We start from the raw sequence: 23,977 nt of genomic DNA, 5'->3' as shown, positions 1-23,977 counted from the left end.
CTCATGCGTTTTCTTTATTTTCATGACTATTTACATTGTAGCGGTTAGCAATGCTTTTTTTTTGTATCCTACAGTGCGTAACGTCACATGTTTAGCTCTTCCTCGTCTTGTAAGAAACACAGTCTATTTGCCGCCGTGGGGGCGAGGAATAGTGATTTAGAAGCTGCACTGTGGAGGGACAGTAGCCACTCGCTACCACATCATTTTGAGGACACCTTTGTTTGCTTCTTGCTGTCAAATTTTCTAGAATGTGCAATATTATATACGTTTGTAATATGCAATATTCACGTGGCAATAATGAAATCTCAATTCGTAGCAAAATTTAAATCATTTATTTCACCGATTCTTAAACTGTGGTACGCGGGCTCCATCTAGTGTTACGCCAAAGAATCACTAAATCAAAAAGTGCTCAGAGCCTCCCCTAAACTGCCAAGATACCTGTGGCGTTGGGGGCGTGTTGTGGACGTGGTCATAATGACATCATCGAGTAATTTGCTATGATGATATGATTTTCTTTAAAACGGCTCAAAAAATGTATACCGGTACTTACATTGTACAAGGTACTTTGCTGAGATTTTTTTCAAGTGTTTACAGACTTTTAATGACTTCTTTAAAATTAAAAACAACTAGCAAGCATCTTCTTCTGGTGTTATTATAGAATATACTTTTGTTCAGAGACTCTACTTGTGTCCCTCGATGTCCCTGACTAAATTGAGGCAGAAGCGAGCATGATGCTGCACTTACTTCGCGCTGCTGCTTTAGTTGGACTTTCTCTTTTTAAAAGCCGCCACTGTCCTCTTAATATTTGCACATTTTGTAGATGGCTGCCTGCGCGCGTATGTCTGCAATATATACAATAACCACGTCCACATGATCGCAGACATGCTGACAACGCTCCATACAATGGAGTGCGTTTTGTTAAAATCCGGTTTTGGTAGCGTGGCTTTCGGTGATCAAAGTCTTTTTTCGGTAGTCAAGTTTTTGGTACAGCGATTGTCAATAGTGCGCAAATAATAGGCTATTTATATATCAATTCATACTGTAACGACCAGATATTGTTAATGTTTTATGTTCGTGTGGTTTGGATTTGATGTCAGTTTTTCCCATGTTTACAAACACACCGTCCGTACCTAAACGGTGATTGGCGCAGAATGAGGAAGTGTTGTTGTGTGTCGGGGAAAGCAACGTTTTTTCATGGGAGGTAAAACCTGTTGGACTTGTGCCATTGGTTGTTATCATAAGATTGGTAATAAAAGTTAAAAATAGCGTCTGACTTTGTAACAACCAGATATTGTTAATGTTTTATGTTCGTGTGGTTTGGATTTGATGTCAGTTTTTCCCATGTTTACAAACACACCGTCCGTACCTAAACGGTGATTGGCGCAGAATGAGGAAGTGTTGTTGTGTGTCGGGGAAAGCAACGTTTTTTCATGGGAGGTAAAACCTGTTGGACTTGTGCCGTTGGTTGTTATCATAAGATTGGTAATAAAAGTTAAAAATAGCGTCTGACTTTGTAACAACCAGATATTGTTAATGTTTTATGTTCGTGTGGTTTGGATTTGATGTCAGTTTTTCCCATGTTTACAAACACACCGTCCGTACCTAAACGGTGATTGGCGCAGAATGAGGAAGTGTTGTTGTGTGTCGGGGAAAGCAACGTTTTTTCATGGGAGGTAAAACCTGTTGGACTTGTGCCGTTGGTTGTTATCATAAGATTGGTAATAAAAGTTAAAAATAGCGTCTGACTTTGTGTGATTTATTCTGGGGGCTACCCTTATTTTCAGTGTGGCGGTAATAAAAATGCCGTGGCAGCGCGCCACATTCAATTACATTAAGGGGAAACCCTGATGTTACTGTTCAAACTGTGTGTAATGTTACAGTTGCCATAAATATTAAATACACTCGGTAAATAAAACCTCTACCTTGTTTTTATTTAATATTTAGGCCTACTATGCTACTGTATTTTAATGTTGGTCATTATGGTGGCACTTGGAGAACCAAGTGTTTTCTGAGGTGGTACTTGGTGAAAAAAGTTTGAGAACCACTGATTTATATCATCTATATCGCGCAACCCAATAGCATACTATGTGAGCTACAGGGCTAATATTACACATACATTTTAATAACAACGTCGTGCTAGGTTAGCCTATTTGCTGATCAAACCCACAGCTCCCACGTCTAGGAGATTGATGGATAGTTGGGAGATTTTAAGATGTGTAGGAAAGCCGGCTTTTTTCACAACAGCGGTCGGTGGGTGTCAGATGTATTTAGTGGGTCAGAGGTACTATCCTATCCATGAGGAAGGAGGTTTTTCCCTTCATGACGTCATGAAAACCTAGTACTTTAAAGAAGGGAAATGACAAATTAGTTTCACGTTTGGTGCTCATAAACACATTATAGTGTTAGAACATAATTCAAGTTTATTTTGCATGATAAGAAGTGTATTATTGGTTTGTGAAGTGAAATTTACAGGTGGGGTGGACATCTTTTAAGCCATCACACCAGATTTTGTTGCTCTCGCAGATGGAAATGCTGAAAATAGAAAAGCGCGGTGCTCAAGAACGTTGTCTATTGTGTGCATTTTGACTTTGCTTTCCGTTATTTGTGTGCTTTCTCAGAGAGCTGAAGGACAACTTGGGGAATGATGAGCCCGAGGGTGACATGCCAGTGCTCCTGCAAGCGTTGCTCTCCAGAAACCCCAAGATCTTCCGAGACAAAAGTATGACAATGCAGCTCCGCAGTCGCACATTATGTGGGGAGGGAAGCTGAAATTCTGCACACCAAATTGAGGCGATTGTACTTCAATGCTTGCTTTGGCCGTCTATTGTAGCAAACTACTGTATGCAAACAAAAGTCACATATGTCTGCAATTTTGGTTCTTAAATTATACGTTTCTGTTGAAACACTTTAATTGGACACTAACTAAAACTTAAGATAGGACATATTTGGTTTATAATGAAGCATTTATCATTATTATACTTCAAATTTTAGAGTGTATGCATTCTTCTGACTTGGCAATATTTGACCACTCTTCCTTGCAAAAATGCTCCAAATATGTTAGTTTGAGAAGGCATCATTTGTGCAATTGGGTCTCCTAACGGGATTTAGGTCTGGGCTCTAACTTATAAAATTAATATTCAGATTTAGCTGTCTAGTTAAAATCTGAAGTTTTTCAGCATAACTGACTAAAATTCTGATCAGTTGTAGCTGAAGCCTAAAGCATGTTGCCTACATCAGGGGTTTTCAACATTTTCCAGGCCAAGGACCCCCCAAACTGATGGATAGAAGGAGCAGGGACCCCCTACTTATAGCACCTTGCAAATGTATTCCACCCCATTGAACTTTACCATATGTTGTCACATTACAACTACAAAGATAAATATATTTTATTGGAATTTTATATGAAAGACTATCACAAAGTGGTACATACAAATGTGAAATTGAAAGAACATTATACTTTTCTTTTTTTTTTACAAATAAAAAAAGTGAAAAGGGTATTGTCCAAAGGTATTCAGCCACCTTGAGTCAATACTTTGTGGGAACCACCTTTTGGTGCAATTACAGCTGCACGTCTTTTAAGGTACCAGCTTTGCACATCAAGTGACTGAAATGTTTGGCCATTCTTCTTTGCCAAACAGCTCAAACTCAGTCAGATTCAATGGAGAGCGTTTGTGAACAGCAGTTTTCAAATCTTTGATTGGGTTTAGGTCTGGACTTTGACTGGAACATTCAAACACATGACTATGTTTTATTTTAAGCCATTCAATTGTAGCCCTGGCTTTAAATTTAGGGTCGTTGTCCTGCCGGAAGGGGAACCTCCACCGATGTCTCAAGTCTTTAGCAGACTCCATCAGGGTTTCTCCCAAAATTGCCCTGGATTTGTCTCCACCCATCTTCCCATCAGCCCTGACCATCTTCCCTGTCCCTGCTGAAGGGAAGCAAGTTGCTGCTACTACTGCCATATTTGACAGTGGTTATGGTGTGCTCAGAGTGATGTGCACTGGGGGGGGCATGGCTCCGTTGTTAGAGCAGTCGTGCCAGCAACTTAAGGGTTCCAGGTTCAATCCCCACTTCCGCCATCCTAGTCACTGCTGCTCTGTCCTTGGGCAAGATACATTACCCACCTGCTCCCAGTGCCACCCACACCTGTTTAAATGTAACTTAGATAATGGGTTTCACTATGTAAAGCGCTTTGAGTCACCAGAGAAAAGCGCTATATAAATATAATTTACTTCACTGATTCACTTCACACACTGCTAGTTCTCCACCTCACATAGGGGTTTGCATTTTGGCTAAAAAGTTAAATGTTGATCTCGTCTGACCAAAGCACATTCTTCTTCATGTTTGCTGTGTCCCCAACATGGCTTCTGGCAAACTTATTCTGGTTTCTCTAAACAATGGCTTTCTTCTTGCCACTCTTCCATAAAGACCACATCTGTGCAGTGCACGACTAATAGTTGTCCTGCGGACCGATTCCCCCAACTGAGCTGTGGATCTCTGCAGTCAGTCCAGAGTCATTATGGGCCTCTTGGCTGCATCTCTGATCAGTGCTCTTCTTGTTCGGCCTGTAAAATTAGGTGGACGGCCTTGTCTTGTTAGGTTTACAGTTGTTCCATACTCTTTCCATTTCCGGATGATGAATTGAACAGTGTTCCGTGAGATGTTTAAAGCTTGGGAAATATGTTCATAGCCTATGCCTGTTTTAAACATCTCCACAACTTTATCCCTGACCTGTCTGCTTTGTTCCTTGGACTTCATGATGCTGCTTGCTCCCCAATATTCTCCCAACCAACCTCTGAGGCTGTCACAGAGCTGCTGTATTTGTACTGATGTGAGATTGAACATAGGTGGACGGAGTTTAGATAGTAGCAATCATCAGGGAACTTCTGGAATTGGTTGGCACTCAGAGAAAATACTTTAGCACAACGCACTTTTCAGTTTTTTTATTTGTAAAAAATGTTTTGAGTCACGTATCAATTTCTTTCAACTTCACAATTGAAATTGTTGGTCTTTCAAATAAAATTCCAATAAAACCTATTTATGTTTGTGGTTGTAATGTGACAAAACACAGAAAAGTTCAAGTGGGGTGAATACTTTTGCAAGGTGCTGTGTAAATCTTGCATGAAATTATGCTTGTATTTGACAATAAACTGCTCCTAAAAGTACTTTGTTATTGTGCAATATGAACGATATTTAAATAAAAGTATTGTGCCTCTAATAGCTAGCTGGCAACTAGGGTGCTAATCGCTAGCTGGCAACTAGTGCGCTAATCACTAGCTAACAACTGGTGCGTTAATCACTAGCTGACAACTGGTGCATTAATCGCTAGCTGACCACTAGCGAGCTGATCGCAAGCTGACAACTGGTGCGTTAATCACTAACTGACAACTGGTGCGTTAGTCACTAGCTGACAACTGGCGTGTTAATCACAAGCGCGCTGATCGTGTGCTGACAGCTTGCACGCCAATCGCCAGCTGACAGCTAATGCGCCAATCGCTAGCTGACAACTAGCGTGCCAATCGCTAGCTGGCCACTAGAGCACAAATCTTAAATGCAAACATGAATACAGTAAAATTACTGTGTCATGGTATGTTATTTTTTATTCACATTCAACTACACGACAGTGAGTTGCCTCAATGTTTTAATGTGTGTTTAAAGACATTTACGCTTGTGGAAAAAAATGCAGGGATTAATATGAAAACTTATATATTTAAAAAAATACCAAAAATTTCACGGCCCCTATGCAGTACCTCTGCAGATGTTAAAAGACCTCAGTTGGGGAGGTGGATTGGTGGGTAGATCAGCTGTGCCAGCAACCAGAGGGTTCCTGGTTCGATCCCCAGCTTCTGCCTTCCTAGTCACTTCCGTTGTGTCCTTGAGCAAGACACTTCACCCTTGCTCCTGAGGGGTCGGAGTTAAGGTTTTGCATGGCAGCTCCTGTCATCAATGGGTGAATGTGGAAATAGTGTCAAAGCGCTTTGAGTACCTTAAGGTAAAAGAGCGCTATACAAGTATAACCCATTTACCTCTTGCCTAGTTTTCTTCATTGATGTTTTTTTGAGCACAAAAGCTATGGTGACTTTATCCATCATTATTTCTTTTTCAGGTGTGACACAACAACCGGCCGTGCCGCAGTATAAGATTTCACCAAACCAAGTGCACAGGAGTCCAACGCCAAACTACCAGCAGACTCCAGTAGCTGCTCAAAGATCCTCTGGGTAGGATAGTAAAGAAAATGCATCACATTTGCATCTGTATTTATTAGAGATGTCCGATAATGGCTTTTTTGCCGTTATATTGTAGTGTCCCGGAAGAGTTAGTGCTGCAAGGGGTTCTGGGTATTTGTTCTGTTGTGTTTATGTTGTGTTACGGTGCGGATGTTCTGCCGAAATGTGTTTGTCATTCTTGTTTGGTGTGGGTTCACAGTGTGGCGCATATTTGTAACAGTGTTAAAGTTGTTTATACGTTCACCCTCAGGGTGACCTGTATGGCTGTTGACCAAGTATGCCTTGCATTCACTTGTGTGTGAAAAGCCGTAGATATTATGTGATTGGGCCGGCACGCAAAGGCAGTGCCTTTAAGGTTTATGGCGCCCTGTACTTCTCCCTACGTCCGTGTACACAGCGGCGTTTTAAAAAGTCATAAATGTAACTTTTTGAAACCAATACTTATAATTTCCGATATTACATTTTAAAGCATTTATCGGCCGATAATATCGGCAGTCCGATATTATCGGACATCCCTAGTATTTATTTAATTTAATTTTTTGAAAGCAAAATGACATCCTACTCCTTCACAGGTGCTTCACTTCGCAACAGTCCGGGTCGGGAGCTCGGTTCATCTCGCAGCAGCCGCATTCAAACAGCCCCATACCGAGTCCTTACACTCCTCAGAGTCCTGCTGACTACATGCAGTACAGTCCACCTAGTTACTCGCAGCACCAGCAGACACAGCAAGGTGGGTCCCATGGCGCTTCCTATCCAACCTCAACTTGTTTGCCGTTTTTGAGCTTTGGATTGAATTTGAGAAGTATGGTCACAACACAAAGGCCTCTTCAAAATCGTAGGAAAAAATAGAAATCCACATAACTGATAATGTAATTTGTGTTCCAGTTGCAGGCAGTATTCGAAATCTCCACAGTAAGGTATCCGCACCGCTATCAAGTAACCCGTCCAATCACCTCGTCAAGCCCGGCTCGGATGACGACTATGTGAATATCGCGCACAGACTTGGAAATGAGGTAAAAACAAAACGATTGGACTCCAGCTGACATTGAGACTGACAAACGTGAAAAATTCCCAATTGATGTCTTTTTGCGGTTGACAGGACAATGAGCACTCCATGATGGCGGCGTTGTTTCCAGTCAAGTCGCCACAGTCTGAGTGTTCCCCTGACGACGGCGAAGAACCTGCCAAATGTATGTCTGCGGAAACAAGTACACACTAGATAAGAGATATACAGTACATCAGGGCTTCACTTTTTCCACATTTTGTTATGATACAGCCTTATTCCAAAATGTAATACACTAAATGTTTTTTAATTTACAGGAAGTTTTTTTTTTCATTTACTGTGCATGTTTTTTTGTTTACCTACAACTCGCTACAACCGCGTTGTAGCGAGGGATCACTGTATACCGCTTTCGTTGCTAGGCTACTGCTATGACGCAATAAGTTCCATTCATGGTCATTGGCACAGTTTTCATAATTTGTGCCAGTGATTGGTGATAAGGCCTGAAATCTATATTGCAATATCAGCCTCTTGCCATAACGATATATATCACAATATTTTATTTGGCTTTTAAATGATAATAGAACAATTTTAGTAAATGTCAAATGAGTCTCCATTCTCTTGGTTCCTCCGTAGGGTCAAGACCTCTGCTCATCGTGCAGTCACCTTCCGCCGACGTCCCTCCAGGCGCGTCCCCCAACAGGCACCTTTCCTCTGCTGAGCGCAAAAAGAAGCAGAAGCAAAGGAGCAAAGTTATCACCGAGAACGTGGACAAAAACACCTTGTACGACATTGTTAGATCTCCAGCGAAAGACTCAGCGAGGCTGACCTTAAAGCTGTCCCGGGTGAAGACTGCAGAAAAGGAAGAGTACGCCGAGCATTCCCCTGGGACAGAGGAGGACAGCAAAGCACATGTGATAAACAGTAAAAACGAGTTGCCGAGCGCTGAGCAGCAGGATGCGGAGTGCAAGTTCGGTGCCGAAGAGCCGCCGAACTGTCAGCAGGGAAACAGCAACGAGAGTGGCGCCGTCTCAGCCGCCATTGTACTGGATGACGCTGACATCGACACACTAGCCGAGATCGAGAGGACAGAGCGGGAGTCCGTCAGTGAGAGATGGTCGAAAGAAGTCCAGGATAAAGGTACTTTTTTTCTTTTGTTTTATTTACTTAACATCAAATAAAAACAATCGACGCAGCATTAAAATAAATGAATGAAAATGAGCAGAAAGAAGTATAAACTTATACCTGCCCTCTATTCACTCAAATACAACATTCACTGTTCAACTCAGAAGACTACAAAGACTATATTTCTATTTCATAACATACAACGAAATAAACAAAGCCATTAGCTCACTCAAAGTCATATATTTTCATAATCATGATTTTTACAGTTGTTTAAATACAGAAAGAGATTTACATTGTTTTGTTCCACTGTCAAGTTTGTTTACGGCCACTGTCAAGTTTGGTGCATAAACTTACACCTTTGATTGACTGTCACTGTTCTAAAGCAAGATTTTTTTCAAAATATCTGTTCCTTTCAGATTATAATTATTTTCTATTTTTACAAATCTGTTTTGAATGTTGTTTTGTATATTTTTTCTATGTGCTACATATATAATTTTTAGAATGCTGTACTCTATCCATCTCCATCAAATTTAAAAAAAAGTTTAAATATCGGGTTTGTGGGTTCCTTGTGTACATTTCGACTAATGACTCTTACAGCTCTCCTCTGCAAAAGGAACATTAAATTAAAATATGTTTTACAGGCACTAGCCGTAACTCCACACTTCAGTGCAAAGTGTCAGATATGGAACAATCAGTCAAACCAAATTAGCAATTATTTTACCTTCAGTGAAATATATTGATATTATATATTGATAATTTAACCTTTGTATAATTTATATGTGATTTCCATGACACATTTTCATCAATTCTAAATTCGTAACACCCAAAAACCTAGGGACTGATCTGCTAAAGGTTTGCATGTATTTAAACACATGCAAACTTGATGGCATATGCAAAGCTGATCTATTAAGATAGGGTCTCTTGAATGAGCAAAATAAAAAGTGCAAGTCTTCATGTAGAATATATGATGATTAGCAGAATACCCACAATACTGGGAGAAGGAGATGCAAGTATAATTATTCAGCACTCGCAATGTGATTGAGCAATGCTGAAACTGTTCTGCGGACGCTATTTTGCATCTTTATTTAGCACGTTTTAAAGTTACGTGCAAACTGACACAGTTACACACAAATGGCTATGAGAAAGGAGCTGGATCCCGCTGCAGTGTCAGCTGGACAGTCATAAATAAAAAATATTAGACATTTTGTCTATTCAGCAATATATGGGGCTGAATAAAACTAATTCAATTGATGTGTTATGGTGTCTGCTGGTGTATTTGTTATGGCATTCGATTTTTCATATAGGATCTGTATTATTATAATACTAACATTACTATTATAATACAGATCCTATATTAAAAAATAAACTAGGCAATATGCATAATTCCAGACGCATGAATGAGCTGTAGTGTTGTAATCCTCCATCGCCTCCTTGCGCGCAAAAATAGTTTCTGTTGTCTAAATTGTAATTCTATATTGCAGGAAGTGTGTTACAGATTATAGATGTGTGCGGCTTCTTCAACAACATTACACACAGGTTGAACATGTGTAGGGAAATGAGTGTTTTCATGGGCACATAATGCCGATAGTACACACAAAATTATTATTTAAATAGGACAGTCTGTGCCCTTGTTTTCAACATTTACTAACTGTACACACAATTTTATAGTTGGCACATGCTGTTTAGCGTGTGGTATTTGGATCTTAATAGATCAGGCCCTTAATCTATTTTGTTCTCTGAATCTCAACACCTTCGACATATTATAAGGCACAAATGTCAAACTCACGGCCCAGCGGCCAGGTCTGCCCCGCTGCATTACTTTATGTGGCCTGAGAACGTCTGGAAATAATATGTGTCAATAATGTACCTTATCTTTTCTCACTAATAAATGTAATCGTTCTCTCCATTTTGACAGAAAAATATATATGCACTGCTTCAACTTGCATACCTTTTGAACTTAAATGATTATTGAACATTGCAACAAATATTATATTATCATACTTTCTAAACTATTTTTTTTGTTGTCAAAATGAAAATAGATATTTAAATATTTGCTTTGGATTTTCAAGCAAGATCGCCATCAAAATGTACAGTGTAAAAATGACAATTGATTTTGCAGAAAAGTTTACAGTGGATTTTTTTACAGCATAATACTGTTTTTAATGGTTAAATTCTGTCAACTGAGCTAACAGTCATTTACCGAAAAATGTGTTTATTTTATTTGTTTATTTGAAAAGGATCCCCATTAGCTGATGCCATGGCAGTCAGCTAGTCTTACTGGGGTCCACACAAAACCTCTAATCTAAGGTAAAACACATCTAGGGTTGTTGTTTTTCCTGTGTTTTGGTGTCAATAAAAAAACAGTAGCACATTGTTTTTACGGTAAAAAAACTGGCAGCTCATTTGCCAGATTTTTTACCGTAAAAAAACACTGTTATATTTTGCAGTAACATTCTGGTGACAGAGTTGCCAGTTTTTTTTACTGTAAAATGTACAGATTTTTTTTTTTACATTGTACCTAAAAAAAAATATATATATATATATATATATATCAAATGCATTTAATTTAATTTCATTTTTTTTATTTATCTCCTTCATTGATGTGCATCTTTGATCAATAGACAATTATACCTCAGCAACTAAACACACATTTACACACCAATGCCTGAGAAGGAACAGGATGAAGAAAATCTTATATTTTCCTGCCCCCTTCAACATAATATGTATTCTTACTTAATGGATAGCATACAAACCAAACAAATACATCCAAATATAATGAAAACAAACAAAAAAACACAACAAGTGCAAAACTTCATGAAGTACAAACCAAACAAAAAAAAAAGTAATATACACCTCACGGGATGATACAAAACCAGACAAAAAAATAAGTAAAATAATAAATATAAAGCAAAATGTAAACATAGGCAAATTCATATATATTCGCTGTTACAAGTGGCCTTCTGCGATGTGGCCCTCAATGAAAACGAATATGACACTCCTGTAAAAGTCATCCACACTTTTCTTACGACTGCAAAAAATCCTAAACTTGGTTTTACCAGTATTTAAAGATAACCAAATAACTTTATCATTGAAACATGCATTTGTATTAATTCCATATGCTAACTACCGTCTTTCTATTTTAAAGACAAGCCGCTGAAGAAACGCAAGCAAGACTCCTACCCTCAGGAGCCAGGAGCGGAGGATGGACAAGGAGGCAACAGCGCCAGCAGCCAGTTGACACCCAAGAAGATGAACGCTGCCAGTAACGGTTCCACTCGTCCTGCGTTGATGGTCAGTATCGATCTGCAGCAAGCCGGACGAGGAATAAGACAGCCAGTGGTGGTCCTCGACGCCAAGCAGCTGTGTGACGAACACATCTTGCGCCTCAACGCGGGAGCGGGCGTAGTGAAAGTGGACGGGCAGCGCCCACCCATGAAGAAGGAGCCAAGTGATGATTTAGAGAGATCCGATTTGGATATCCGTTTGAAGCAGAAGCAGGAATCCAAACACAGAACAGACGGCAGAAACGACAGCAGCAAGAAACGTGGGGTCTTGCCAAGGGTGAAGCAGAACAGAGACTCCGATTCTCGGCACAAAGAGGACAAGAATCTCAACAGTCAACCGGAAACTTTAAAAACCTTAAGCAAGGCGGAGCGTAACTCCACTCATAATGACGACAAAGGCCGTGAGAAGAAGAAAACGAAAGATAACAACGACACTGATAAAGATAAAGAAAAGGATGTGGATAAGGAAAGACCGAAAGAAAGGGAGAGGCTCAAGGATAGGGATAAGGGCCGAGACTTGGATCGGGATAAAATGAAGGATAGGGATAAAGACACAGATGTGGATCGGCAAAAAGAGAAAGATAGATTCAAGGATAGGGACACAGATCGAGACATGAATAGGGAAAGAGAAAAAGATAGAGATAAGATGAAAGACAGGGAGAAAAACAAAGTTAGGGAAAAAGATGGCGATAAAGAAAAGGACAGAAATAGGGACAAAGACAGGGTGAGAGATAGGGAGAAAGATAGAGGCAGGGAGAAGGATCAAGAGAGAGTTAAAGAAAAAGAAAAGGACCAAGAGAGAGTTAAAGACAAAGAAAAGGACCAAGAGAGAGTTAAAGACAAAGAAAAGGACCAAGAGAGAGTTAAAGACAAAGAAAAGGACAAAGAGAAAAACCGAGTCAGGGAGAAAGTTCTAGATAGGGATAAAGATCGATCGAAGGAAAAGGAGCGGGATAAGGAAAAAGACAAAATTCGTGAGAAGGAGAGGAACCGGGATAAAGTCAAGGAAAAGGAGAAAGATGACAGACATAAAGAGAGGGAAGACAAGGCAAAGAAACACAAACCATCGAAGGATAACAGACGTGAGCTGTCTCTGGATGGGACTCCCAAGCAGGACCACAAAACAAGACAGGACGGGAGCAGGAACTCCGGCGAAAGGACAGAAAAGTCCACGTCTCAATCCCCGCAAAATAAAAAAGAGGGGAAAAGTGGGGGTGAAAGTGTCCCGGCTGCAATTAAACAGTCTTCCCTCGAGAACAAACTGAGCGAATTCCCCGCATACCTGCTGAGCGGAAATTCCAGGAGCCTGAAGAACTTTGTGATCCCCAAAGTGAAGCGGGACGGCGCGGATAAAGGCGCCCAACTGCCGAGCGACGTTGCCATTGTTGACAACTGGAAAGAACCCCGCGTTTTGCTGGAGAGGAGGTCGCTGGTTGAGAACTTAAAAAAAGGCGCCAAGCCTGTTGTGACGCTCCGGCGACTGAGCACTGACGAAATACACAGCCTCAAAAAGGAACTGAAGACCACCTACAAGTCCAGGAACTGGTCTTCTAGTCACAAATCTAAAGGTAAAACGAAGAAGAGTTGCGAGTCAAGTATGCTGAAAGTGGCCTCACCTCTTGTGTGCTTGCAGAGACGTCAAACAAGCGCAGACACGGTATGATCAGCAAGACGCCAAAGTACGCTAGCGACTCGGATGAAAAGGAGAGCGATGGTAGCAACGACGACGACAGCTCCGAAGATGAGGGTAATCTTTCCCTCTAAACACAATTTGCATTTGTCTCCAAAAATCATACACATTTTAAGACGACCGGTTGGCTTCCAGTCATGACGGCCAGGCACTGTTTTCATGCTTTAATAGCATCTACTGTATCAGCATTCACAAGACATTTGTAGCTCTTTACAAAGAAGGGAGCCTAACTTGTAACAAGAATAATCATTTGTGCCGTTAAACTTTCCAATAATTTTGAGTTGAGTGCCTTGCAGAAAGTTTTAATTTACAGCATAAATGCTAAAAATGTATTGGAATTTATTTATTTACTGAAACTGCAAAGCGGACGGAGAAGCAAGCAATAATTAGAGAGAAACGTGTTAAACTTTTTACTAACAAGGAGAGAATGAAAAAGTGGTCATTTATTGACATTAGGGATGTAACGATAAACAGTATTAATTATAACCGCGGTAAAACTCTCGATGTTTACCGTTTAACTGCACTTTGATAAACCCACGGACTGACTGGCGCTAGCTTAAATGCCAACATTAAAACAAGAGACTTATGGCCTGATTTACTAAAGTGTACTAAGAGACGTGCAAACTTAATAGACTAGACTTACCGGTAGACTTCCTTTTTATTGTCATTCAAATTTGAACTTTACAGTACAGATAAGAACGAAATTTTGTTGCGTTAGCTCATGGTAGTGCAGGATAAAAAAGCAATAAGGTGCAGATACAAATAAATAGATTACTGTACATAGGACACACAAAGCTGATCTTCTAAACATGTGCAAAGTGGATTGCGTCTCTTAAGTGAGCAGAATAAGGCCTGCAAACCATATAAAGTTAAAGTACCAATGATTGTCACACACACTAGGTGTGGTGAAATTTGTCCTCTGCATTTGACCCATCCCCTTGTTCACCCCCTGGGAGGTGAGGGGAGCAGTGGGCAGCAGCAGTAGCCGCGCCCACCTATCTGTCTTCATTCTTATGCAAAAATATATGCTGATCAGTAAAATGCCCACTATGCCGGAGTGAATGCATATATATTATACAGCGCATGCAATGTGATTTATCAACATTCATCACCGATTTTGGAGGACTACCATGCACCTTTAGCGGTTAAAAAAAGAAAAAAAAAGTGATGTCAATGTAGATGCACTGCACAATTCCTTCTAAAAAAAGCCATAAAAAGTGGTACATGTCTCCTGCTTGTTTGAAAACATAGCAAAAGCCACGGGTAGGAGCAAGATAACATGAATGTGCAGGCATTGAGAGTGCCTCCATGGTGATGCCCTGTATAGTTTACACACGCAAAATCGTCATTTAAATAAGGTGCGCTGCACCACTTTTTAGTTGCCCACGCAGTCTTTTTAAATCGCTTGGAACATCCCCACTAATGGTACATGCTATTAGTGGGCAGCCTTACTGTTTTGGATTAAAAGAGTTTAAAGGTGACTACAGGGTGTTATTTCATGTCCAGAGGGCTCTCATTATGTTGAAAAATGTATTTGGAAGGTAGTCAACAGATTTTAATGCTCTCCAAAAATGTTTGATACATAACAATGAATGATTCCTACTTTGCAGAAATTATAGCCCTGTCGTGAACCAATTAACAGCAATATACAAAGGAGGACTGTAGGAAAGCTTATACTCTATTAAATCCACAATTGATTTATTGATTCATTGAAACTATTATTAGTAGATTGTACAGTACAGTACATATTCCATACAATTGACCACTAAATGGTAACACCCGAATGAGTTTTTCAACTTGTTTAAGTCGGGGTCCACGTCCACAAACTGCCGAGGGTGTGTCAGAGTGGATAGCGTAGTGGTTAATGACGTGCTCTTGTGATAGCCAGGACGTGGTTACAAATCCAGGCAATTTGTGATGACATTTGATATCCCTGGTTTTTACCACTATTGATATTTAAAATCTACTACTACTGCTTTCTTATGGAGTTGAAAACTACATCAGGGGGTTGCCCACAGCCACAGCTGTTCATGTAATTGTAATTTGCCTTTGTAGACCACACACCCAACTGGCACCTCTGGAATATTACTCCAAAAGTGGCAATAATTGGCGAGGGTCTTACTTGACTCTTGTTGTGGTTTCAGTGGCAAGGAAAAGGCAGAAGAAAGGTCACGACAAGACATGGAAGCATGAGGCCAAAAGAGGTCGTCACCGCCAGCAAGATTGGAGCTCGGATGAGGGCGACCGGGGTCCACCTCCGAATCTAAGTGACTGTGAGTCAGTTTGACAAAACGTATTTTGTAAAGGAAACGTTTTCCATTTTATGTTGCAAATGTCTTCTTTTCTTTGTAATTCTGTCGCTCAGTGTCCAGAAAACTAAAGAAAAAACATAAAGACAAAAAGTCGTACGAGAAGATGCGGCCTGAGGGTATTGTGTTTTTTAATTGCTTTTTGCAAATTAAATCCTATAAAGCCATCATTTTTAACATTTGTTTTAATTCACGCTGCAGATTTGATGGACTCTTCCACATTTAAGAGATTCTCAGCCGCTATGGACAACATTCTGGAGAACCTGGAGGATGTGGACTTCACTGCAGGTAAAGATGGCTGCCCATTACGTCTGTTTTGGTAAAAATGATCAGCATTCCAACATTTTTTGTGTGCCCTCACTCAGACGATGACGAAGACGGTGATGATGAAATACCCCAAGAGATGCTGCTCGGAAAGCACCAGCTGGGCGAGTTGGGCAGCGATTCGTCTAAGATTAAAGATATGGGCATCTTTAATAAGGTAGGAGGAGCATGTTTGTGTCATAGTGATGTACGGAAATGATCATGAGTTTACATGTGCGTCTTTTCCACAGTTTCCATCTGAGAAAATAATGAGATTTATGAACATCTTGGAGAAGAACATTCAGGATAGTGTTAAACTTTCAACATTAATGAACCAAGTAAGTCGTCAGGCTGCTTTTATTATCATGCCCTTCTTCACTGTTTTGTTCTGTTTCATACAGGGGCTTTTACCCTTGTAAAATATAGTTTTTTTCCCATATTCTCATTTTATTATTGTATTATTAAGACTATTTTCATGAAATTTTAGAATTTTAATATTACTATTATTATTATTGTTTTTTTTACTTTATTTAATAACACAATTATTCAAAATGTTTTTTCCTAATATTTTAACTTTATTTTTGTAAAATAGCATTATAAAATCATTGTTTTATTTTTTTATGATATTACCTCCAAAATTATTTGTTTTCCCCCTCAAAACTCTGAGGTATTCTCTTAATTTTTGGTCAAATTATGATGATTTAGTTATTAGTTATTATGATATTATAATAATAATTATTATTATTAAGTTGCATTATCTATACCTTTATTTTTGATTAATTAGTTTATTTTCTCATAAGAGTCCAAAATTATTCTTATAAACTAGTAGAGTGTTTTTCCTATAATATTCAGATTTTATTCTTGTATTTTTTTATTTTTACTATTTTAATAAAATTAATAATAACATTTTTTTCTAGTAATATAAAAAATTTATTTTGGTCGAATTTTGATTTTTTTTTTTTCCCCCCCAATTTTTATTTTAGAATACAGGCATTTTACTATAATTTAAAAAAACCCCCAGCTCATGTCCCTTCATGCCTTTTACATTTTTTTGTAGGGCAACGACTCAATGGATGAGGAGCGATTATGGCGCGACCTCATCTTGGAGCGTGTGACAAAGTCAGCTGACGCTTGTCTGACCGCGCTGAACATCATGACGTCCCCACGCATGCCCAAGGTTGTTTTCATTGAAGACGTCATCGAGAGGGTGTTGCAGTACACCAAGTTCCACATGCAGAACTCGTTATATCCTCAGTTTGACCCCACCTACAGATTGGATTCCCACGGAGGTCAATAATACAATCTTCACATTTCACTTCATCAATACTTTAAGGCATTCAAATGATTCTCTTGGTCTCCAAGGTGGCTCGCATAATTCAAAGGGCAAGAAAGCAAAGTGTTCCTCCCACAAGCAGAAGACGGTGATCCTGCTTTACAACAAAGTGTGCGACATCGTCAGCAGCATTTCAGAGCTGGTTGAGGTCCAGCTGCTCACGGACACCACTATCCTCCAGGTGAGACTCTCATTAAGGGCTCAAAATGACATCGTCTGATCGTCCTGCACGTTATGTCTACCATTTAGGTGTCTGCATTGGGTATCACGCCATTTTTTGTGGAGAATGTCAGCGAGCTGCAGTTGAGCGCTATCGGATTGGTGACCGCAGTAAGTGTGACGCTGCATTATGGTTTTGCGCGTCTTTCTCATTAATGTGATAATAAATACTATACATTCTTCTCTCAGGGCATTCAATCGATCGAAACTGGACTGTTTGGTTTGTCTTAGAAGACGTTTCGCCTCTCACCCAAATAGGCTTCATCAGTTCATGCTCATAGATTTAGATTGGTCAGATCTAGTCTTAGACTTAGATTGTTTAGATCTAGTCGAGCGACTAGTGCCAAAACCCCAAATATTTATACTCCAAAACCAGGATGGTGTGCCTGGGCAAGGATGGTTTCGCCTTATTGTAGTGAGAAAAACAACTGTTTTGATACAAACGAGCAATCCTACTGTCAAGCCAACAGCATTCGTTGAAGTGTAATTTCCCCTCGTTAGCATAGAGGTATTGTGTGGCAGAACGATCGCTGTGGGTCGACAACCACCAGTCCAAAATAGTCGGAATCACCCACGTTAGCATTACATTCAGTTGTAAACAAATGACACAAATGGCATTCTGGCTACTTTCTGTGACCAGAATTTTTGTAACTCCCGTTATTTGTTGGAGGCTAAATTGCAAAGTCTTTTAGGAATGGTTGAAAGGACAGTGTTGAATGTGGGAAATAGATGGTGTTGCAGACCACCTCCTCTGTTCAGAGATGGTTTTTCAATCTTGACATAGATGGCTTCCCTCACATTTCTTTACAACCATCCATCCTCCCTGTCCTAATCTGTACATTTTTGTTCTCAAAGGAGTGCTGTTTCTCCCAGCTGAGTCTTGGTCTGAAGAGTTTGCCATGTTGTGCCATGCGTTGGCTTAGTAGTTGTTTTTTTTCCCCAATATTTGAATCAGTGCATTCATCATTACACTGGATAGCATACACCAGATTGTTTTTTTTTTGTGGGTGTGGTTTGTCCGGTCTTTAGGATGCACTAGTCTCTGTCTCCGGGTGTTGCCTGGTTTGATGTGTACTGGGATGTAGTGTTGGCAAAAAAAATATTCTGAGTTTCTCAGATAGACCTGATACATATGGAATGACACCTTTTTCCTCCTCATCCACTCTGTTCTTGTTATTTCTGGAACTCTGTAATGTATCCTCTAACAAATAACAGGAGTTAGAAACATTCTGGTCACAGAAGGTAGTAGTCGATCTACAGTGATTATTCTGCCACACAATACCTGAATGTTAACGAGGGGAAATTACACTTCAACTACTGTCGTTAGCTTTGACAGTAGGATTGCTTGTTTGAATCAAAACAGCTGTTTTTCTCACTAATCTAAGTCTATGAACATGAACTGATGAAGCCTACTCGGATGAGAGGCGAAAATTATTCTAAGACAAGCCAAACAGTCCAATTGCAATCGATTGAATGCCCTGAGATTACAGTGACCTGGATGAATGAGAACATTCATAGACGTATACCTTCTTCTCCTCCGTAGGTGTTCTCCCGCTACAGGAAGCACAGGCAGCTCATTCTGGAAGAGATCTTCAGCTCCATGGCCAGGCTGCCCTCAAGTAAACGCAACCTTAGAAACTTCAGGTAAACAACTGAATGAGGATGACTTAACTCAATCTAAAATGACATATACTAATGCTCGGTAAACGTCTATTTCAGATTAAACACCAGCGATTTAGACGGGAGCAGCAAGTACATCCAAATGGTCACCGCTTTGGTTCTTCAGCTCATCCAGTGTGTGGTGCAGCTGCCCTCAAGGGATGCAGAAGATGAACATAATAAGAAAGTGAGCTGCGGGGGATTGACTTTAACTTGTGGCATTGTTATGTTGACAACATCCTAAATCTTTTAAAAATATCCTTTTGACAGGTGGACAAAGAGGCCCTCATCACAAATTCCTATGAGACGGCAATGAGAACGGCTCAGAACTTCCTATCTGTGTTTCTCAAAAAGTAAGTCAGTTTTGTCCACAAAAACACATGCACAGTCATGATTTTATCCCCATTGGATATAATGTTAATAGAATGAATCCGTTTCAAGGTGAAACTGTTGCTGTCTCGTAAACCCTATATTAACAGCACAGATAGGGCCTGATCTACTGAGATCCAATTAACATGCGCTAAACAGCGTCTAGAAACTAGTGGGTGATCTAGTAAGACTGCGTGCACACTTGATAACAAGTGCAAAAAGTGGTGCAGAGTGCAGACCGCGTAATTTGAATGAGGATTTTGCGTGTACTTCGGTATTGTTACCATGTCCCACTACATTTGTGTTTTTATGCTCCTACCTGTGACGTTTGATGTTTTGAAACGAATGAATAGATTGCGCTCTCTATTTTGCTCATTTACGAGACTGAATCCTCTGCGCACGAGCTTAGTAGATCAGCTTTGCGTGCCCTATCAAATTTGCACATGTTTTAATGCTCGCAAACCTTTAGTAGACCAGGCCCATAATGTTTAAAGTTGGGGATTTTCGAGTGGTGACTCAATCCACTCAGTTTGTCAAATATTACATTAATATTTAGCTTTTCCATGTGCCGCTTCTTTGTTGGTATTTAGTATTAGAACTCTTTTGCACTGTGGATTATCAAAGTCAGACTGTCGTGACCACTGTGTGTGTGCGTGTGTGTCAGGTGTGGCAGTAAGCAAGGAGAGGATGACTACCGGCCTCTGTTTGAGAACTTTGTCCATGATCTTCTGTCCACTGTCAACAAACCCGAGTGGCCTGCTGCTGAACTGCTGCTGAGCTTACTTGGTCGCCTCTTGGTGAGCAACATCATTCCAGAATCAGTCATTATCCAACAAAACAGGGGTGATGAAAGAGCGGCCCGGGAGCTATTTGCGGCCCATAGCTAATTTTTAACGGCCCGCGACACAGTCGTTAGCATTCTAATGTTAGCATGTTACTTTTTCAGGTATATACCTCAGCATCAAATATTTTGTTACTTGACGAATAATATCTGTTATCATGCTAATGCTAGAATTCTAGTTTTTATAGTTTATTTTGCAGGTATACACCTCAGTCATATTTTGGTATGTGACACATGTTACAGATAGCATTTTAGCCTGCTAACATTAGAATACTCGCTTTTTTTTGCTATTTTAGCAGGTATACACCTCAGTGTCATATATAATTTGATATTTCACTAATGATAACTGTAAGCATGGTATTTTTGACATTTTAGCTAAGTACTGTTAGCATGCTTGCTTTTTTACCTCATTTTGCTCATATTTTTTGTTACTTGTTGCTACCTGGCCAGTGTTCTAACTGTTTGCATTTCAGTTCGGCTTTGGCTCGTCACTATTCACATTTCTGCCGAAATTACATTTTCCTAGTTCCTTAAAAAAATCTATATTTTGTACCGGTTTTAAAGGTGAAAACTACCGAAATGGACCCCGCATCATTTGATTTGTCAGTCTGTGGCCCTTACTGGAAAAAGTTTGGGCTAAAGTTTGTCTTCCCCTTCATTCTCCAGGTGCACCAGTTCAGTAACAAGCAGACGGAGATGGCGCTGAGGGTGGCGTCGCTGGACTATTTGGGCACTGTGGCGTCTCGCCTGCGCAAAGACGCGGTGAATAGCAAGATGGACCAGAAAGCTATCGACCGCATACTCAAGGAGGTATTGTTAACCGCTATGATGCAAAAACTCCAGATCTCTGTTTTTAAGATCATGTCCTTGCAGTCACCTGGCAATGATGAGACGCAGCAACTCCAGCGGGCCTTGCTCTGCTACATAGAGGAGAAGCGCGAAATAGATCCCTCCCTAGTGGTAAGAGCATGTCATTACTTTAATCATTACAGTATTTGAGTAAAACTGGAAACTCACTTTTTTGGTTTTGTTTTGCGCAGTTTGCCAGGAGTTTCTACATCGCCCAGTGGTACAGGGACATCACAAGTGAGGCAGACAAGGCCATGAAGTCTCATAACGACGAGGACGAGGACCCTAAAGGTCGGTATTGTGCCAACGACGCCGACACCACTGAGGACATCATGCAGAGGGCTGAATTGCGGAAAAAGTTTCTGCGCAAGGTCATCAGAAACTCACATACTGGGTAAGCAACGCAACAGGTTTGCAGTCAAACTTGGCAGTCCTCTCTGTAATAAATACTCATCATTATTCCAGGGTCCTCTCTGAGACGATGGACTACAAGGAATCATGTCTCATTGTCCGATATTTAGCCTCCATGAGGCCATTGGCACAGAGCTTTGACATTTATCTATCACAGGTAAAAGAATGGATTTTGACACGTAACAGGCATCGTGTTGCTTACGGCTAACGCATGCTGTCCTGCGTAGATTCTGAGAGTTCTCGGCGAGAGCGCCATTGCAGTCAGAACTAAAGCCATGAAGTGCTTGTCTGAGGTTGTGGCTGTGGATCCAAGTATTCTCGCAAGGGTGAGGCACTCAAATACCCATCTGCTCTTCACTGGGCCAATCTAATGCTTTTTTCAACAAGTTTAAATAAGTGTCAGCGGTCTCACATTAGTGTGTTGAAGTATATTGTCCAAAATGTAGCCCTGATGCTTGAATTAAACACCTTTAAAATTGCTTTTAGTAAGGGCTACTGGGTACATGCACTTTTGTTTTTCTGTAGCTTCAATGCTAATGAGCTGTGTTTGTCAACTAGTGTGTTCCAAGAAGCGCTATTGTGCACTTTATCCTCTTGTCCAACGTAATACATGTCATATAACACACACAATAACATACCTATGTAATGTTCTGTTAGCAACAATAGCATAGCTATGTGAGTGCTAACATTACACTCACATTTTTACAGCAATGTCCTATTTACAAAATGATCATACTTACAGCTCTCATGTTTGTAGTTGACTGATACATAGATAAATGGCAGAGCCTCAAGATTTCCCTAAAGATGTGTTCAGAAGCTTGTGTTTTTTTTACCTGAAGCAAACAAGCTTGAGGGACACATACTGTTTTAAAAAGCCTAGTTTGTATAATAGGAGACTCATTGCTTCGAGCATGTGTTCAGCTATTAGCTATCATCGTTATCCATTCATTGGCTTATTACCTTGGTCTGACTTATTTTCCTTCGATGCTTTTCAGTCTGACATGCAACGCGGGGTTCATGGTCGCCTCATGGACAACTCCACTAGCGTGCGAGAGGCTGCCGTGGAGCTCGTCGGTCGCTTTGTGCTCAGTCGACCCGAGCTCATCGAGCAGTACTACGACATGCTCATTGAGAGAATATTGGTAATATCTTCACCCCATTTGACATATGAGGATATATGTATGCTTGCAAAAAATTAATTGGATGCATGTTGCGTGACCCACGACTGCCCAAACAGCAAACATTTTAACTTGACGCAATTGTTTATTGTAGGCATCACTGTATATATTCACTCTACTAACAAACTGAATTTTTGCATTAACTTTAATGGTATAATTTTGCCGTGTTTTATTTATTGCTATTAATTGCTGGCATTTCATACCTTGCCCACAGTTGAAAATGATCTCGTCTATAGCTAACAGAATTGTTTATTAATGCATGCTGTTTTTAATAAATAAGCTTTAAAAATGGACAAAGAGCATAACTGTGACATGGTTCATCCATCAATAGGACACAGGTATAAGCGTGAGGAAGAGAGTCATTAAGATCCTGAGGGACATTTGCTTGGAGCTACCCGACTTCCACAAGATCACAGAGATGTGCGTCAAAATGATCCGGAGAGTCAACGATGAGGAAGGGATTAAGGTTGGTTTTGCTTTCCAATTCTTCTCCTCATATGTTTTCCTATTCACTTGTATTTACTTCAACATATTTCCTCTTGCAGAAACTGGTGAATGAGACCTTCCAGAAAATCTGGTTCACGCCCACCCCCAGTCACGACACAGACGCCATGACCAGAAAAATCCTCAACATCACAGATGTGGTGTGTAGCTGTTTCAATGCTTGAACACGCTGCTGTGCAAACAAGATGTTTACCCTTGCTGCCATTCCACCCTAGGTCCTTGCATGTAAAGATTCTGGCTATGACTGGTTTGAGCAGCTCCTCCAAAATGTAAGACTTTCGAATGATATCTTGTGACTTTATGATTGCTTTTTATAATCATCTCTTTTGACTCCTGCATCGTTTTAGCTGCTCAAATCAGAAGAAGCAGCTTCATACAAACCTGCTAAGAAGGCCTGCAGTCAGCTGGTGGACAATCTGGTGGAGCACATACCCAATAATGAGGAGCCTATTGCAGGTAAATTCATTTATTTCAAAATCATAGCTAGGGTAGTTGTTTTGTAATTATTTTGACATTTTCAGCAATTACTGTAAATCAGGGAGTCTCAAACGTAATTTAAATGGGGGCCGCTGGAGGTAGTGTTCAGTTGAGGCTGTGCCGCACAAAGAATTACCTTCAGAATCACGTTTTGACCACATAACAAAATATTTTAACTACTTCCTTTTTTTTTTTTTTT

General features: G+C 40.3%; 1 protein-coding gene across 5 annotated transcripts in view; it reads left to right on the top strand.

Moving 5' to 3' along the window:
- LOC133639078 (nipped-B-like protein B) overlaps window positions 1-23,977 on the top strand; it is a 49,859-nt gene that overhangs the window by 7,831 nt on the left and 18,051 nt on the right. For 4 of the 5 annotated variants that reach the window (XM_062032209.1, XM_062032206.1, XM_062032207.1 and 1 more), the window contains exons 4-32: window positions 2,619-2,719; window positions 6,107-6,218; window positions 6,800-6,957; window positions 7,113-7,240; window positions 7,327-7,417; window positions 7,864-8,367; window positions 11,498-13,204; window positions 13,270-13,383; window positions 15,471-15,599; window positions 15,692-15,754; window positions 15,837-15,923; window positions 16,001-16,116; window positions 16,190-16,276; window positions 16,996-17,227; window positions 17,301-17,452; window positions 17,521-17,601; window positions 19,034-19,134; window positions 19,210-19,336; window positions 19,420-19,502; window positions 20,183-20,315; window positions 21,026-21,319; window positions 21,400-21,602; window positions 21,674-21,776; window positions 21,847-21,945; window positions 22,615-22,761; window positions 23,129-23,263; window positions 23,343-23,441; window positions 23,517-23,570; window positions 23,649-23,757. In XM_062032209.1, coding sequence (XP_061888193.1) covers window positions 2,619-2,719; window positions 6,107-6,218; window positions 6,800-6,957; window positions 7,113-7,240; window positions 7,327-7,417; window positions 7,864-8,367; window positions 11,498-13,204; window positions 13,270-13,383; window positions 15,471-15,599; window positions 15,692-15,754; window positions 15,837-15,923; window positions 16,001-16,116; window positions 16,190-16,276; window positions 16,996-17,227; window positions 17,301-17,452; window positions 17,521-17,601; window positions 19,034-19,134; window positions 19,210-19,336; window positions 19,420-19,502; window positions 20,183-20,315; window positions 21,026-21,319; window positions 21,400-21,602; window positions 21,674-21,776; window positions 21,847-21,945; window positions 22,615-22,761; window positions 23,129-23,263; window positions 23,343-23,441; window positions 23,517-23,570; window positions 23,649-23,757 — 5,549 coding nt within the window. The remainder of the gene's footprint in view (window positions 1-2,618; window positions 2,720-6,106; window positions 6,219-6,799; window positions 6,958-7,112; window positions 7,241-7,326; window positions 7,418-7,863; window positions 8,368-11,497; window positions 13,205-13,269; window positions 13,384-15,470; window positions 15,600-15,691; window positions 15,755-15,836; window positions 15,924-16,000; window positions 16,117-16,189; window positions 16,277-16,995; window positions 17,228-17,300; window positions 17,453-17,520; window positions 17,602-19,033; window positions 19,135-19,209; window positions 19,337-19,419; window positions 19,503-20,182; window positions 20,316-21,025; window positions 21,320-21,399; window positions 21,603-21,673; window positions 21,777-21,846; window positions 21,946-22,614; window positions 22,762-23,128; window positions 23,264-23,342; window positions 23,442-23,516; window positions 23,571-23,648; window positions 23,758-23,977) is intronic. The other variant, XM_062032210.1, reaches the window with a different exon arrangement.

Source organism: Entelurus aequoreus, linkage group LG21 (assembly GCF_033978785.1).
Source record: "Entelurus aequoreus isolate RoL-2023_Sb linkage group LG21, RoL_Eaeq_v1.1, whole genome shotgun sequence".
Classification (NCBI taxonomy): domain Eukaryota; kingdom Metazoa; phylum Chordata; class Actinopteri; order Syngnathiformes; family Syngnathidae; genus Entelurus; species Entelurus aequoreus.
The sequence above is the reverse complement of the archived record's forward strand: the minus strand, read 5'-3'. Positions and strand labels throughout refer to the sequence as shown.